This window comes from Myxine glutinosa, chromosome 10 (assembly GCF_964187855.1).
Source record: "Myxine glutinosa chromosome 10, kmMyxGlut1.1, whole genome shotgun sequence".
Lineage (NCBI taxonomy): Eukaryota > Metazoa > Chordata > Myxini > Myxiniformes > Myxinidae > Myxine > Myxine glutinosa.
In genome coordinates, this window is record NC_136270.1 from 101757896 (window position 1) to 101775364 (window position 17469).

At 41.4% G+C, this 17469-nt stretch overlaps 1 protein-coding gene across 2 annotated transcripts in view; it reads left to right on the forward strand.

Moving 5' to 3' along the window:
- Positions 1-17469, forward strand: part of LOC137433894 (fibronectin) — a 270389-nt gene that overhangs the window by 62105 nt on the left and 190815 nt on the right. Inside the window, exons 5-9 of one of the 2 annotated variants that reach the window (XM_078785942.1) lie at positions 285-440; positions 1541-1717; positions 1918-2094; positions 13500-13628; positions 14831-14971. In XM_078785942.1, the coding sequence (XP_078642068.1) occupies positions 285-440; positions 1541-1717; positions 1918-2094; positions 13500-13628; positions 14831-14971 (780 nt within the window). The remainder of the gene's footprint in view (positions 1-284; positions 441-1540; positions 1718-1917; positions 2095-13499; positions 13629-14830; positions 14972-17469) is intronic. The other variant, XM_078785943.1, reaches the window with a different exon arrangement.

Genomic DNA, 17469 nt, shown 5'->3' on the forward strand with positions numbered 1-17469 from the left:
ACAAACATAAAGCGAAAGCTTATTAATGTCAGAATTTAATGGGATGAAAGACACAACCTCAAATTAATTAACATTGGTTTAAATGTCAGTTGATGATGTGACAGTCACCTTTTAACAAACGATTTCCAGGTGATCATTATCATAGACGTTGAGTGAGTCACGTTTTAAATCATCATTAGGTAGATTTACAAACCAAATTGAAGGTCAATTTTTTTTAAACCAACTGAATAAACGTTTTAAAATAAATTGGAAGATTGTCACAGCTTTGTAATAATTGTGTACAGGTATGGCAGACGCACAAAAGCCAGAAGAACCCACTCATCGCTGGTGCATTGATGGGGCCTGGGCTGAAGGTGGAATTCTGCACTGGCTGAAGTTCGATGGAGACACCCGAGTCGTCTGCTCTTGCCGAGACACCGAGTTCTCCTGCACTTCCACAGGTGCATTTGGGCTTCGTCATTGCAAAGAATTACACAATCGTGAGCCCCATCTGTGCGGTGGGCTTACGGATGTATAAAACTTGTAAGCATGCCAGGATAATGGGAATATAGAGCAACCTTGATTTATTTTTTGGAGGAGTTTCAGTCGCACTGTGCAGCGAGGTTGGAACGGTCAGGCAGAATGTAAGTTGTGAAACGAACCCAAATGATTAGGCTGTGTTTCCATGAGTCAAATTGTTGGCATTGCGTTAATAAACCTGCGAAATTGCCAAATTGCTTACAGAAAATGGATGTGCTCATTTCCGTGATCGCAAACGCATGGAGTCATGGTGTTTATTTTCAGGGTCATGACATGCCAACCAGTTCAGAAGTCATACTGAGCACCTACCAATGGAAGCACACCCTACCAGGGATTAGAGACCGGAAAAAAATGAATGAATGAATGATCGTTTTAAGCCCAATTTTCCCCCCACTGGAGGGGGGGGGGGGTTAGCCTTGCGGGCCCCATGACAATCATGGTTCCCTGTTTGAGGCAATGTTTTTATGGCCAGATGTCCTTCCTGACGCCAACCCTTAGTCGCCTCTTACGATGCGCAGGGATACGGTGTACCTATTCTAAATCGGGGTACACACCGTGATCATTCATCCCAGCAAACTGGTACTCAATTTGCCGACCTCGGAAGGATGACAGGCTGAGTCAACCCCCCTGGTGTTAATTCAGCGATCGACAGGGATTACGGACCCAGGATCCTAGGATCCCAAGCCGGCACCCCAACCCGGCACCCGAACCCTAACCCTAACCCTAACCCTAACCCTGACCATAAGCATAACCATAACCCTAACAACTCGGATCCCAACCCGGCACCCACACCCTAACCCTATCCCTAACCATAACCCTAACCCTAACCCTAACCCTAACCCTAACCCTAACCCTAACCCTAAACATAACCGCTAAGCCAACTCCAGGCTAAGGATTAGAGACCGGAAACACTCAGCAAAAGATGTACTGTTTTAAATCTGAACTGCAGATGGTGTGTTACGGACTCAAATGATTATAACAATGAGAATGTTCACGTCATCCCTTTGACCGGTCTTCTCAGCGATGCAAACATATGGCGGGAGTACTCCAGGGATGGACTGCGCCATTCCGTTCGTTTTCAATGGGCAGAGATACTCGGCTTGCACGACAATTGGCCGGGAAGATGGCCGCCAATGGTGTGCAACCACACACAACTATGACCTGCACAGAAACTTCACATTCTGCAAGAAAGAGACAGGTGCAGAGCAGAATAAATGGCAGATTTCTACTGAAACGTTACGGATATGAAACGTTGTACAGAAAAAAAACGTATAAACGGAGTTGTCTTCCATTGTTGTTGTTTAATGATTATGGAGAGAAACATGATCCTTCGTTCATCTGTCATAAGGTATGAAGGAGGTATGTGCAATGAGGATTTGTTTTCCGTGTTGTGTGCAGACTTTGTGCCAACACGAAGAGGGAATGTATTGGGTGCACTCTGCTCCTTTCCATTTACGTTTAATGGACGACAGTACAACGCGTGTACCCAGGAAGGGCGTGAGGACGGCGAGTATTGGTGTGCTGCTACGCCTAATTATGACGTCGACAAACTCTTTGGCTTTTGCCCCACACCAGGTGACCATATGAAGATATTTCCTTTTCAGGGTCATGTCATGAGATTTCAGGGTCATGTCATGTCATGAGACATGTCATTTCCTCCCCCTTTTCTCGATGATTCCCTGTCTGGAAGCTCGATCGCACTCTCTGAGAGTTGGTACTTATCGTGTTCCACTTAAGTTTAATCGTTTGGACCTTCCGAGCACAACTGCTTTAGATTTGAACGTGGTTATGGACTGAGGATCCAACCCATCTATCCAGCAATTTATATCAAACTAAAATACTGTCTGTCTGTCTGCATGTCCGTGACAGATAGATTTGGTCGTTGCTTATCCAATATCAACCAAACTTGCCAAGGGTCTAAGATCATTAGACAAATGGTTGTAGCTACTTGGTTTGACCCCCTCCCCCGGGGGTTGTTAAGGTGGGACAGATGCAAATTCTCTACGCAAATGTGTACCATGTCTGCGCTGCTCTCAGTGGTGGTGGGAGAGGGTATTACAAGTAACACTTCACTCCTTAATTACCTCCGCCACCAAAGGTGGATGGAGGTTATATTTTCACCCCTGTCTGTTTGTTTGTCTGTTTGTGAACAGGATATCTCAAAACGTTGTAGATGGATTCAGAAGACATTTGGTGGACGGGTAGGGTGTGTGACAAGGAAAAATGTATTCGATTTTCGTGAAGATCCAAATATGGATCCGGATACGCGAATTGTTTTTTTTTTTAAAGTGATTCTTCACCATTGAGTGGAGGGGCCAAAAAAACGATATATAGCATGATATTTCAAAAACGTTTTGGACGGGTTATGGCAAAACTTGGTGGATGAGTTGGGTAAGTGAAAAGAACAAGCCGATTAAATTTTGGTTCAGGTCCATATCCATATTTGTAATCGGTGACCACCTATAGGTGGGATACAAAACGTAAACTGTTTAGCCTGGTGGAGGTATGCACTCCACCAAGTGCCGATTTAGTTTTGCTTGTTGCCTCACTGCCCCACTGCAGGTGCATAACCTTTCCCCCCTCTGTCACCTCATTCTTCCATGAACCTCAATTTCACAGATAAGATAAAGTAGGGAACTAGCACAATGACAAGATGAATGAAACACATTGTTTGTCTTCAGCAATTCCAACATAAGTGGCAGCACCATGTGATGAATCCCACGATATATGTACTGTGTGCGTGTATGTATATATATATATATATATATATATATATATATATATATATATATATATATATATATATATATATATATATATATATATATATATATATATATATATTGTTACAGACGCGGTTTTAGATGTTAGTTTACCGAGCGGTTTGGTATTACCGCGTCCGCACAGTTACTCCCCGATTAGAACCCTATCCCGCCCGATTCCACTCGACGTTGACCAAGTCGCGCTATGCTAAATCAATGAAGGAAATGACACAACGGCTGGGATTAATGCAACGACACAAGGGGTACAGTTCTCAAGACCTCCGGAGGAGGATATAATATTGGTGATGCAGAAACGGGTAGATTACACGGTAAGAGGTAAAGCACAGAAAAGATGGGCACTTAGACACAGTCTTATCTTATCCCCGACAGACCACAGACAAACGGAACAAGACTGACTTACACAGGGATTGATGGCAAGGAAGGGCAGGCAGTCGATAGCACAAGGTGCACCTTGGCTCAGGGGCAGAATCAAACGCGGTCCGGTCCAGAGATGCGGGGAGGTATTCAGCGCTTGGAGGTGGCGTCTTCTCTCTCCGTCGTGTGGGCGCATCTCACGTCACCTCCCTCTTCCTGCGCATGTTCAGCGGGGAGTGACACGCCCTCGGCTCATTGGCTCCGCCCCAGATGGAATCGGTCCGCCGCTTATATTGGGTGCGGGGGGGTTACCGGGCTCCGCCCTTGACGAGGAGCTGACAGCGAGCCCCTGCGTGGTAACCCCGTCGGAGCACATGTTCAATGGCGGCTAACCAAGCCGGAGTGAGGACGCACACTCCCCACGCCGCCGCCGCTGTTGTTGTTATTGTTGTTGTTGTTGTTGTACCATGAGGAAGAGCTGCGGGGAGGTATTGGGAGGTCCTAAACTTTCTAACGGTGCCATACAATCACATTCTGGTGCAACGAAGAGTCAGAATTAATGGAAACGAGTCCTTAACTGACATAGACTAAGAATAACTAGCAAGATGTCCTATAGTTGTCTACGTGAGATGCGGTGGACCTGGATGCGACATTTAATGGGGGAAAAAGGGGGAGGTCGGGTCTACAGAGTGTTGTTTACAGAAAATGGGACTAGGGAATGGGGGATTGGGGATAGTTGGGAAGTATTGGGGAAATAGGGGAATATTTACAAGCGGATATGGATGGATCCAAATCCCATATCCGCAACAATATATATATATATATATATATACAGACTTGGCATTTAATATGGAATATTTTTTTTTTCTTGACTTGGGTTTACTTTCTTAACTCAGTATATCAATCTGGTGAGTTTCTTTTACACTTTGGTGATTTATTTGTTAAAAGAACCATGTCACTGATTGTCTGTCACAGCAAGAAGTCAACAACAGGATTATATCACAGGTGGCGTGGCAAAATGTACGGACAGGTGCATTTGATGATTGGCTTCACAGTCGGGTGTACAAGGGTTGTTGCGTTCTGTATTAGTGGAAAACAACTGCTGCACGTCTCCAAAAGTTATTGCCGCTTCCTCTGGAGATGGTCCGTCAACTCGACAATGCTGTTTGTCATGGAGTGGTGGCTTTACGAAATTACGGCATGAAACAGCGTGCTATTGCTCGGCAGTATGGCATCACTCAAGGTCAGGTGTCAAAGATCCTGAAACGAAATGCTCAGAGGGGTGTCCCTACTCCAATACCGAGGCCAGGACGTCCCCGCAGAACCACAAGGAGGGATGATGGCCAGCTGCACTGGTTAGTCCGCAATGGCCGTACCAAGTCAGCTAATCGGCTTAGGGCTGAGTGGCAGCAACTGACAAATGTGCCTGTATCCAGAAGGCTAGTCAACCAACGACTGGTTCAAGCAGGCTATCGTGCCAGGCGTCCCCTGAGAAAGCCACGCCTGACCAGACAACACCGCCAGCGCCGATTGCAGTGGGCCAGAGAACACCGTCAAAGGCAGCCAGGACACTGGAATCAGGCGATCTTCAGTGACGAGTCTAGATTTCTGGTCTATCGTCAAGATGGTCGCGTCCGAGTGTGCAGAAAAGTGCATGAAGCCTACAACAAAGATTGTATAGTGCCAAGAGTCCAAGCTGGAGGTGGTGGGGTGACCGTTTGGGCTGCTTTTCATGGAGGGGGCAAAACTGACATGGTTGTTCTGAATGGAAAGCTGAATTCAAGCACAGGGCCATTCTGGAAGAAACATTGCTTCCATTTGCTAGTGCAGCCTTTCGAGGAAACTTTGTCTTCCAAGATGACAATGCACGGCCTCATCATGCTCGCATGATCCAACACTTTCTTGCTGACCGTGGCGTAGAGCATATGGAGTGGCCTGCCATGTCCCCGGATATGAATCCGATAGAGAACTTGTGGGCAGAATTAACGCGTCAAATCGACCACTTGGACCAGCAGCCGACCTCTGTGCGTGAATTGCAGCAGGCTATTGTCACTGCATGGCAAGCGATTCCTGTCCAAACCTTGGCAAATCTCGTGAACAGCATGCCTCAACGTGTACGTGCTCTCCTGAATGCTCGTGGGGGTTACACGAAGTACTGAGCTGTAATTTTACTGTCCGTAATCCCAGTCGTAATTTAACTTTTGTTTTTGTTATAAAAAATTTTTGGCTAATGTGCAAGATAAAGAGATACTTCTGGAAAACGTACAGAAGTTTAACACAGTACTGTCCGTGAATTGAGTTCGATATCAGTTTACATCACTCTCAAGGATCAATTTATTTGTTTCGAAATGTCAAATGTGGTTTTTGTTTCTTTTAAAAGTCACATTAACAAAATCTAGAATAATTTCAACATAATTCCAATGAACTTTTGGTTCGAAGACATCTTGAAAAGTAAGTTCACCCCCACAAAAAAAATATTCCATATTAAATGCCAAGTCTGTATATACCAACAATATTTCAGTGAAAAATCACTGCGTCCCAATGAATCATTACACCGACCAACATTAGGCTTCATGTTGCTATCAGCAGTCAGTACTAGTACAAGTGTGAGCAATGCCATTGTACTGTTGAGTGAGCAACAAATGTGCCAAGAACACAACATGACAATCACATCAATTAGGCTCCTCTTGACTTCCTTCTCCAGTTCGTTGCTGATTTACTATTAGCACCTTGCTTCTTTTTTTTTTGCCTCAATTCCTTGCTTCCTATTTTTCCCCCCTCAATTCCTTGCTTCCTTTTTTTGCCTCATTTCCATGCTTCCTTTTTTTTTTGGCCTCAATTCCATGCTTCCTTTTTTTGCCTCAATTCCTTGCTTCCTTTTTTTTTGCCTCAATTCCATGCTTCCTTTTTTTGCCTCAATTCCTTGCTTCCTTTTTTTTTGCCTCAATTCCATGCTTCCTTTTTTTTTGCCTCAATTCCATGCTTCCTTTTTTTTGCCTCAATTCCTTGCTTCCTTTTTTTTGCCTCAATTCCTTGCTTCCTTTTTTTTTGCCTCAATTCCTTGCTTCCTTTTTTTTTGCCTCAATTCCTTGCCCCTTTTTTTTGCCTCAATTTCATGCTTCCTTTTTTTTTGCCTCAAATCCTTGCTTCTTTTTTTTTATGCCTCAATTCCTTGCTTCCTTTTTTTTTCCCCTCAATTCCTTCCTTCCTTTTTTTTTTTGGCCTCAATTCCTTGCTTCCTTTTTTTTGCCTCAATTCCTTGCTTCCTTTTTTTTTGCCTCAATTCGTTTCCCCTTTTTTTGCCTCAATTTCATGCTTCCTTTTTTTTTTGCCTCAAATCCTTGCTTCTTTATTTTTTTGCCTCAATTCCTTGCTTCCTTTTTTTTTCCCCTCAATTCCTTGCTTCCTTTTTTTTTTGGCCTCAATTCCTTGCTTCCTTTTTTTGCCTCAATTCTTTGCTTCCTTTTTTTTGTCTCAATTCCATGCTTCCTTTTTTTTGCCTCAATTCTTTGCTTCCTTTTTTTTGTCTCAATTCCATGCTTCCTTTTTTTCCCCTCAATTCCTTGCTTCCTTTTTTTTTTGGCCTCAATTCCTTGCTTCCTTTTTTTGCCTCAATTCTTTGCTTCCTTTTTTTTGCCTCAATTCCATGCTTCCTTTTTTTTTGCCTCAATTCCTTGCTTCCTTTTTTTTTTGCCGCAATTCCCTGCTTCCTTTTTTTTGCCTCAATTCCTTGCTCCCTTTTTTTTGCCTCAATTCCTTGCTTCCTTTTTTTTTGCCTCAATTCCTTGCTCCCTTTTTTTTGCCTCAATTCCTTGCTTCCTTTTTTTGCCTCAATTTCATGCTTCCTTTTTTTTTTTGCCTCAAATCCTTGCTTCTTTTTTTTTTGCCTCAATTCCTTGCTTCCTTTTTTTCCTCCCTGAATTCCTTGCTTCCTTTTTTTGCCTCATTTCCATGCTTCCTTTTTTTTTTGGCCTCAATTCCTTGCTTCCTTTTTTTTTGGCCTCAATTCCTTGCTTCCTTTTTTTTGCCTCAATTCTTTGCTTCCTTTTTTTGTCTCAATTCCATGCTTCCTTTTTTTTTTGTCTCAATTCCATGCTTCCTTTTTTTTTTGCCTCAATTCCTTGCTTCCTCCTTTTTTGCCTCAATTTCATGCTTCCTTTTTTTTTTGCCTCAAATCCTTGCTTCTTTTTTTTTTTGCCTCAATTCCTTGCTTCCTTTTTTTTTCCCCTCAATTCCTTGCTTCCTTTTTTTGTTTGGCCTCAATTCCTTGCTTCCTTTTTTTGCCTCAATTCTTTGCTTCCTTTTTTTTGTCTCAATTCCATGCTTCCTTTTTTTTTTGCCTCAATTCCTTGCTCCCTTTTTTTTTTTCCTCAATTCCTTGCTTCCTTTTTTCCCCCTCAATTCCTTGCTTCCTTTTTTTTGCCTCAATTCCTTGCTTCCTTTTTTTTTTGCCTCAATTCTTTGCTCCCTTTTTTTTTGCCTCGATTCCTTGCTTCCTTTTTTTTGCCTCAATTCCTTGCTCCCTTTTTTTTTGCTTCAATTCCTTGCTTCCTTTTTTCGCCCTCAATTCCTTGCTTCCTTTTTTTTGCCTCAATTCCTTGCTTTCATATTTTTCCCCTCAATTCCTTCCTTCCTTTTTTTGCCTCAATGCCTAGCTGCCTTTTTTTTGCCTCAATTCCTTGCTTCCTTTTTTCCCCCTCAATTCCTTGCTTCCTTTTTTCCCCCTCAATTCCTTGCTCCTTTTTTTTGCCTCAATTCCTTGCTTCCTTTTTTCCCCCTCAATTCCTTGCTTCCTTTTTTTTGCCTCAATTCCTTGCTTCCTTTTTTTTTTTCCTCAATTCCTTGCTTCCTTTTTTTTGCCTCAATTCCTTGCTTCCTTTTTTTTCCCTCAATTCCTTGCTTCCTTTTTTTTGCCTCAATTCCTTGCTTCCTTTTTTTTGCCTCAATTCCTTGCTCCCTTTTTTTTTGCCTCAATTCCTTGCTTCCTTTTTCCCCCTCAATTCCTTGCTTCCTTTTTTTTGCCTCAATTCCTTGCTTCCTTTTTTTTTTTCCTCAATTCCTTGCTTCCTTTTTTCCCCCTCAATTCCTTGCTTCCTTTTTTTTGCCTCAATTCCATGCTTCCTTTTTTTTGCCTCAATTCCATGCTTCCTTGTTGTTTTTTTGGCCTCAATTCCTTGCTTCCTTTTTTTTTGCCTCAATTCCTTGCTTCCTTTTTTTCCCCTCAATTCCTTGCTTCCTTTTTTTTGCCTCAATTCCTTGCTTCCTTTTTTTTGCCTCAATGCCTAGCTGCCTTTTTTTTGCCTCAATTCCTTGCTTCCTTTTTTCCCCCTCAATTCCTTGCTTCCTTTTTTCCCCCTCAATTCCTTGCTCCTTTTTTTTGCCTCAATTCCTTGCTTCCTTTTTTCCCCCTCAATTCCTTGCTTCCTTTTTTTTGCCTCAATTCCTTGCTTCCTTTTTTTTTTTCCTCAATTCCTTGCTTCCTTTTTTTTGCCTCAATTCCTTGCTTCCTTTTTTTTCCCTCAATTCCTTGCTTCCTTTTTTTTGCCTCAATTCCTTGCTTCCTTTTTTTTGCCTCAATTCCTTGCTCCCTTTTTTTTTGCCTCAATTCCTTGCTTCCTTTTTTCCCCCTCAATTCCTTGCTTCCTTTTTTTTGCCTCAATTCCTTGCTTCCTTTTTTTTTTCCTCAATTCCTTGCTTCCTTTTTTCCCCCTCAATTCCTTGCTTCCTTTTTTTTGCCTCAATTCCATGCTTCCTTTTTTTTGCCTCAATTCCATGCTTCCTTGTTGTTTTTTTGGCCTCAATTCCTTGCTTCCTTTTTTTTTGCCTCAATTCCTTGCTTCCTTTTTTTCCCCTCAATTCCTTGCTTCCTTTTTTTTGCCTCAATTCCTTGCTTCCTTTTTTTTGCCTCAATTCCTTGCTCCCTTTTTTTTTGCCTCAATTCCTTGCTTCCTTTTTTCCCCCTCAATTCCTTGCTTCCTTTTTTTTGCCTCAATTCCTTGCTTCCTTTTTTTTTTTCCTCAATTCCTTGCTTCCTTTTTTTTGCCTCAATTCCTTGCTTCCTTTTTTTTCCCTCAATTCCTTGCTTCCTTTTTTTTGCCTCAATTCCTTGCTTCCTTTTTTTTGCCTCAATTCCTTGCTCCCTTTTTTTTTGCCTCAATTCCTTGCTTCCTTTTTTCCCCCTCAATTCCTTGCTTCCTTTTTTTTGCCTCAATTCCTTGCTTCCTTTTTTTTTTTCCTCAATTCCTTGCTTCCTTTTTTTTGCCTCAATTCCTTGCTTCCTTTTTTTTCCCTCAATTCCTTGCTTCCTTTTTTTTGCCTCAATTCCATGCTTCCTTTTTTTTGCCTCAATTCCATGCTTCCTTTTTTTTTTTTGGCCTCAATTCCTTGCTTCCTTTTTTTTTGCCTCAATTCTTTGCTTCCTTTTTTTCCCCTCAATTCCTTGCTTCCTTTTTTTTTTGCCTCAATTCCATGCTTCCTTTTTTTTTTTCCTCAATTCCTTGCTTCCTTTTTTTTGCCTCAATTCCTTGCTTCCTTTTTTTTGGCCTCAATTCCTTGCTTCCTTTTTTTTTGCCTCAATTCTTTGCTTCCTTTTTTTCCCCTCAATTCCTTGCTTCCTTTTTTCCCCCTCAATTCCTTGCTTCCTTTTTTTTGGCCTCAATTCCTTGCTTCCTTTTTTTTTTGCCTCAATTCCTTGCTTCCTTTTTTTTTCCCCTCAATTCCTTGCTCCCTTTTTTTGCCTCAATTCCTTGCTTCCTTTTTTCCCCCTCAATTCCTTGCTTCCTTTTTTTTGTCTCAATTCCTTGCTTCCTTTTTTTTTTGCCTCAATTCCTTGCTCCCTTTTTTTTTGCCTCAATTCCTTGCTTCCTTTTTTCCCCCTCAATTCCTTGCTTCCTTTTTTTTGCCTCAATTCCTTGCTTCCTTTTTTTTTCCCCTCAATTCCTTGCTCCCTTTTTTTGCCTCAATTCCTTGCTTCCTTTTTTCCCCCTCAATTCCTTGCTTCCTTTTTTTTGTCTCAATTCCTTGCTTCCTTTTTTTTTTGCCTCAATTCCTTGCTCCCTTTTTTTTTGCCTCAATTCCTTGCTTCCTTTTTTCCCCCTCAATTCCTTGCTACCTTTTTTTTGCCTCAATTCCTTGCTTCCTTTTTTCCCCCTCAATTCCTTGCTTCCTTTTTTTTGTCTCAATTCCTTGCTTCCTTTTTTTTTTGCCTCAATTCCTTGCTTCCTTTTTTTTTGCCTCAATTCCTTGCTACCTTTTTTTTCCCTCAATTCTTTGCTTCCTTTTTTTTTTGCCTCAATTCCTTGCTTCCTTTTTTTTGCCTCAATTCCTTGCTTCCTTTTTTTTGCCTCAATTCCTTGCTCCCTTTTTTTTTGCCTCAATTCCTTGCTTCCTTTTTTCCCCCTCAATTCCTTGCTTCCTTTTTTTTTGCCTCAATTCCTTGCTTCCTTTTTTTTTTGCCTCAATTCCTTGCTCCCTTTTTTTTTGCCTCAATTCCTTGCTACCTTTTTTTTCCCTCAATTCTTTGCTTCCTTTTTTTTTTGCCTCAATTCCTTGCTTCCTTTTTTTTGCCTCAATTCCTTGCTTCCTTTTTTTTGCCTCAATTCCTTGCTCCCTTTTTTTTTGCCTCAATTCCTTGCTTCCTTTTTTCCCCCTCAATTCCTTGCTTCCTTTTTTTTGCCTCAATTCCTTGCTTCCTTTTTTTTTTTCCTCAATTCCTTGCTTCCTTTTTTTTGCCTCAATTCCTTGCTTCCTTTTTTTCCCCTCAATTCCTTGCTTCCTTTTTTTTGCCTCAATTCCATGCTTCCTTTTTTTTGCCTCAATTCCTTGCTTCCTTTTTTTCCCTCAATTCCTTGCTTCCTTTTTTTTGCCTCAATTCCATGCTTCCTTTTTTTTGCCTCAATTCCATGCTTCCTTTTTTTTGCCTCAATTCCATGCTTCCTTTTTTTTGCCTCAATTCCATGCTTCCTTTTTTTCCCCTCAATTCCTTGCTTCCTTTTTTTCCCTCAATTCCTTGCTTCCTTTTTTTTGCCTCAATTCCATGCTTCCTTTTTTTTGCCTCAATTCCATGCTTCCTTTTTTTTTTTTGGCCTCAATTCCTTGCTTCCTTTTTTTTTTGCCTCAATTCTTTGCTTCCTTTTTTTCCCCTCAATTCCTTGCTTCCTTTTTTTTTTGCCTCAATTCCATGCTTCCTTTTTTTTGGCCTCAATTCTTTGCTTCCTTTTTTTCCCCTCAATTCCTTGCTTCCTTTTTTCCCCCTCAATTCCTTGCTTCCTTTTTTTTGGCCTCAATTCCTTGCTTCCTTTTTTTTTTGCCTCAATTCCTTGCTTCCTTTTTTTTTCCCCTCAATTCCTTGCTCCCTTTTTTTGCCTCAATTCCTTGCTTCCTTTTTTCCCCCTCAATTCCTTGCTTCCTTTTTTTGTCTCAATTCCTTGCTTCCTTTTTTTTTTGCCTCAATTCCTTGCTCCCTTTTTTTTTGCCTCAATTCCTTGCTTCCTTTTTTCCCCCTCAATTCCTTGCTTCCTTTTTTTTGCCTCAATTCCTTGCTTCCTTTTTTCCCCCTCAATTCCTTGCTTCCTTTTTTTTGTCTCAATTCCTTGCTTCCTTTTTTTTTTGCCTCAATTCCTTGCTCCCTTTTTTTTTGCCTCAATTCCTTGCTACCTTTTTTTTCCCCTCAATTCCTTGCTACCTTTTTTTTTCCCCTCAATTCCTTGCTTCCTTTTTTTTGCCTCAATTCCATGCTTCCTTTTTTTTCCCCTCAATTCCTTGCTACCTTTTTTTTTTGCCTCAATTCCTTGCTCCCTTTTTTTTTGCCTCAATTCCTTGCTTCCTTTTTTTTTTGCCTCAATTCCTTGCTCCCTTTTTTTTTGCCTCAATTCCTTGCTTCCTTTTTTCCCCCTCAATTCCTTGCTTCCTTTTTTTTGCCTCAATTCCTTGCTTCCTTTTTTTTTTCCCTCAATTCCTTGCTTCCTTTTTTTTGCCTCAATTCCTTGCTTCCTTTTTTTTTCTTCAATTCCTTGCTTCCTTTTTTTTGACTCAATTCCTTGCTTCCTTTTTTTTTGCCTCAATTCCTTGCTCCCTTTTTTTTTGCCTCAATTCCTTGCTTCCTTTTTTCCCCCTCAATTCCTTGCTTCCTTTTTTTTTTTCCTCAATTCCTTGCTTCCTTTTTTTTGCCTCAATTCCTTGCTTCCTTTTTTTTCCCTCAATTCCTTGCTTCCTTTTTTTTGCCTCAATTCCTTGCTTCCTTTTTTCCCCCTCAATTCCATGCTTCCTTTTTTTTGACTCAATTCCTTGCTTCCTTTTTTTTGCCTCAATTCCTTGCTCCCTTTTTTTTTGCCTCAATTCCTTGCTTCCTTTTTTCCCCCTCAATTCCTTGCTTCCTTTTTTTTTTTCCTCAATTCCTTGCTTCCTTTTTTTTGCCTCAATTCCTTGCTTCCTTTTTTTTGCCTCAATTCCTTGCTTCCTTTTTCTTGCCTCAATTCCTTGCTTCCTTTTTTTTTGCCTCAATTCCTTGCTTCCTTTTTTCCCCCTCAATTCCTTGCTTCCTTTTTTCCCCCTCAATTCCTTGCTTCCTTTTTTTTGCCTCAATTCCTTGCTTCCTTTTTTTTGCCTCAATTCCTTGCTTCCTTTTTTTTGCCTCAATTCCTTGCTTCCTTTTTTTTGCCTCAATTCCTTGCTTCCTTTTTTTTGCCTCAATTCCTTGCTTCCTTTTTTTTGCCTCAATTCCTTGCTTCCTTTTTTTTGCCTCAATTCCTTGCTTCCTTTTTTTTGCCTCAATTCCTTGCTTCCTTTGGAGCTAAAAGTGCTGCCAGATGTAACACATGCTGCTGTTTTCTGTTTGTCCAACAGATGATTGTGTTGTGCATGGAATCTTTTACTCTTCAAGGGAGAAGTTCCAACACCGTCACCATTCTGGGCGGATGATGAACTGCACTTGCCTAGGCCAAGGTCATAGGCTATGGACTTGTGACGGACTAGGTACATAGTCCACACGAATACTACTCTTCATGAATCCCTCTTCAGTCAAAGTGAAGTTGGGTAGGCAGCAGGACTGATGAACTAGACTGGCAAAAAAGACCATCCATAACACTTGCCTTGCTTTGTTGTTCCTGCATATGTAGATTCTGTTGACTGTATTCCAAGCAAGAGAGCTCCGCATGCCTCGAGTTTTCCAAACCCTAATGCAATTCATATTTGTGAGTTTTATTGCCACAATTGACTCATCTAGCTTTCACGCGGTTTTGCAAGGCCTCGCAGCTTCTTGCATTCTCCGGATAACACAGACAAATCCTTTTTAATCAAACTCGTTCATTCTTGCTTCAAATCTCCCAGGGTGCATATCTAAAAACCATTCCAACTTTCTCATTCTTTGGCGCCATATGACAGGATTTCTGCTGAGGTTCACAGGAAAAACAAAACCAGGATTATTTTGAAGGACAAAAGAGTTACATTTGGTGTTGGTTGTTTAAGAGGATGATGCTTTTGACCAAATTGCCACAATCGTCGCGAGAAGACTGTTTGGATGTCTTGGACAGTGAAGTAGTTGTGAAAAGTTCATGAATACCAAATATGAACAGAAATATTTCACGCATAAAGTGAGCAAATGGTGCTGAAGTGATGCATTTTCATCTTGTTATTTACTACCTCCGCCACTGCGGGTGGACGGAGGTTATGTTTTCACCCCGGTCTGTCTGTCTGTTTGTCCCTCTGTCTGTGAGCTGGATATCTCAAAATGTTATGGACGGATTTGGATTTGGTGAAGGATGAATAGATTCGATTTTGGTGAAAATCTAGATCCGGACACGATAATTTATTATTTAATTTATTTTTCTTTTAAGTGATTCTTCACCATTGAGAGATCGGGTCAAAAACGATATACAGCATGATGTTTCAAAATGTTGTTAACAACTTATGACTAAACTTGGTGGATGAGTTGGCCAAGTGACAAGAACAAGCGGATTCGATTTTGGTTAAGGTGTGGATGCAGATCCGGCCTATCAGTGGGATACAAAACGATGTTCAGCCTGGCGGAGGTATACCCTCTACCGAGTGCCGCGCTACTTTATACAGACGCACTTGGCATAGAAACATGCCTGAGACATTTGTGTTTTACTCGGTATATTGAAGGGATAACGGCAATTAGTTTTGTATAATTATGTGAAGTTTATGCATGCCAACAGAGCAATGCCAGGATCCAGACTCTAAACGCGTTTACCTGGTGGGAGAAACCTGGAGCCCTGAGGTTCAGGAACGCACTTACCTTTGTAAATGCCACAGCCATGGTGAATGGACCTGTGTGGTTGGAAAGCAGCAGCCTCCAAGTAAGTGTCTCCAAAATATTTCTGCAATGACTTCCTGAAATGGCCTCGCCATTTCCTTTTTATTTAATATCTGCACCCTGATCCAGCTACTCCATATAGCTGACTATATTCATAAATTTCCACTGTGATCATTTCTAAAGGGAACCCATCCCTCTCTGCCGTTTCCTACTCCCATGCATTGTATATGTAGCTGTGTCAGAATTTTGAACGAGGTACAAATCCCCAAAAACACACATTGATTGCTTTAAACCTATATAACTTTGTCCCAAATGTTCTGAATTAGTACATTTAGGTGTCATCTTGTAGAACACAATCACGGCTTTCAGAAAATGTATAGTTTTATATACTTTTTATCAATTATCTACATGTTATAAGCCTCTCAACCTCAAAAAATGGTGAAAAAGGGCATTTTTTTAGTAGTTCGTTACCCTTCAAAGCCATGCATTCATTATAAAAGCCTTTTTCAGATACTTTTCACAGCTGGAATAAAAGTAGATCTATATAACTACTCTACTGAATGTGTTTTTGTGTTACTCATGTCAGTTCCTGAGTCACAGCTCCTCCTCATATAGGATGAAGCAGATGAACCGTAACGTAAGAGATATTTATATAAGCCCTGTTTTACACATATCAGGGTGTTCCATAGTTCTTCTTTAGGGCGCAACGAACAGCACTTATACGTATGTATTAACTCTGTAAAAATCATTGACCTCCTTTGTTTCTCTGAGACACAACAAGCTTGAGTGTGAATTTAGAAACCATAACGGTCTCTTACGTTACGCACGTCATGCTCCCTGTAAGCCAGGTAAGTGCATATCGAAGTGAAATATACCATCAGACCATCACATTAGCTTGAATTCTATGCCATTTCAAAAGATCGGGACGGTCCTGGTGCGTTAAGTACGCAAAACCAGCCGAAACAGCATCTTCGGGAAAAAGAGGAAGGAATTCATATATCTTATTTTGGTCTCTTACGTTATGCTAACAAGGAAGGGAAACTTTGACCATGAATAAAAACGGACCTCTGGGCCGATCGGTGTCAGTTTGGCTGCGTTCGATAGGCCAGGCTTAGGGCTTTAAGGATATCAAGGTGATTTTTAGCTATTCCAAAAAAAAAAATTGAACCCCTGGGAGGCCCAAATGTACCTCGTTCCAAATTCTGACCCAGCTATGGAGGAAACCCTGCAGTGTGTGATGCTCTTTGATTTATCTCACCCTTTAAGGTGGCATATCCATGTGTAAGGGATGCAAAAACAAGCACCTACTTTGATATAGGAGTGCAGAGGCAGAACATTGTCTCGACATATCCATGTGAAAATGTCCTTACCATGTCGCTCCACGAATGAACAGTGAATATTTTGTGACTGGAGCATTTTGTTGTATCAAGGCAATGTTATAGCGTAACCTGATTTGTTGTTGCTCTTTAACGGCCACTATTATCCTACCTTGTGAGGTCGGCCAGGGGAAGCTTGGCCCAAGTCTTTCACGAACCGGCCTGGCCAGGCCTGACATTCGCCTAGCAGGAATTTGGGATTTTGGCCATGGTGCCAGCGGATACTCACCTACTCTTCGTGAAGGACACCGTGGTATCTTTAGCGTCCGCTAACTAATACCGGAAGACGGGACCCCCAGTTTGTCGTCCATCCGAAGGATGGAACACACATTGGTGAATCACCCTGCCTGTGAAACACCAAACCGACATTTTATAGCTGGGTTGGGATTCGAACCCAGTAGTGGAGGTGCCTATGTACTCAATTTCAAGTTCGTGTGCAGTTCATGTTAATTTTGGGCAACCACTATAAATGTATTCTACTGGGTCCTACTAATCGGAAAAATGATGTCGTTGACCTTTAGACGGTCAACATAACTGTTTTTCTGTTGACCTTTAGTGACCTTGACTCAAGGTCAAAGTTCAAACGTCATTACAGCGACCATACTTCATTCAAAGTATATCGACCTTGGTACCAAAATGTGCCAAATTTCACAAGGAACATTGCTTATGACATTTGTTTTGTCATTTGCCCTCTCAGATGTTTGCAATATGCAAATTAATAAGCAAATGACCTAATTAGAGAAAAAGATATGCATAATTAACATGTAGTCTTCACCATACACGTAAATCCCATCACTTCGCATTATTATTGAATGCCAATCATTAGTTACCATCTCAAATGTGTTCTGCTGGATCCTAAACTGGAAAAATATGACAGGGACAGGAAACAAGAAACGTGTTATCCCGCTGTCACCCATATTTCATGCACTGGGTAACCAAATGGTTGCTGCTCTACCTGGCTTTCATGCGTTCTCTGGAGCAGATCAAACTGGCAGATTTGCTGGTAAGGGTAAGCTTAGCTGCTGGCATGCACTGATGAAATCTTCCCCTGATGTGGTATCTGCCTTTGCATCTCTTGGTAATCGTAATGGACCATCGGCAGAAACAATTGCAGCTCTAGAAGAGTTTGTTCGTCAGTTGTACGAGCCAGGGACATCCATCACCA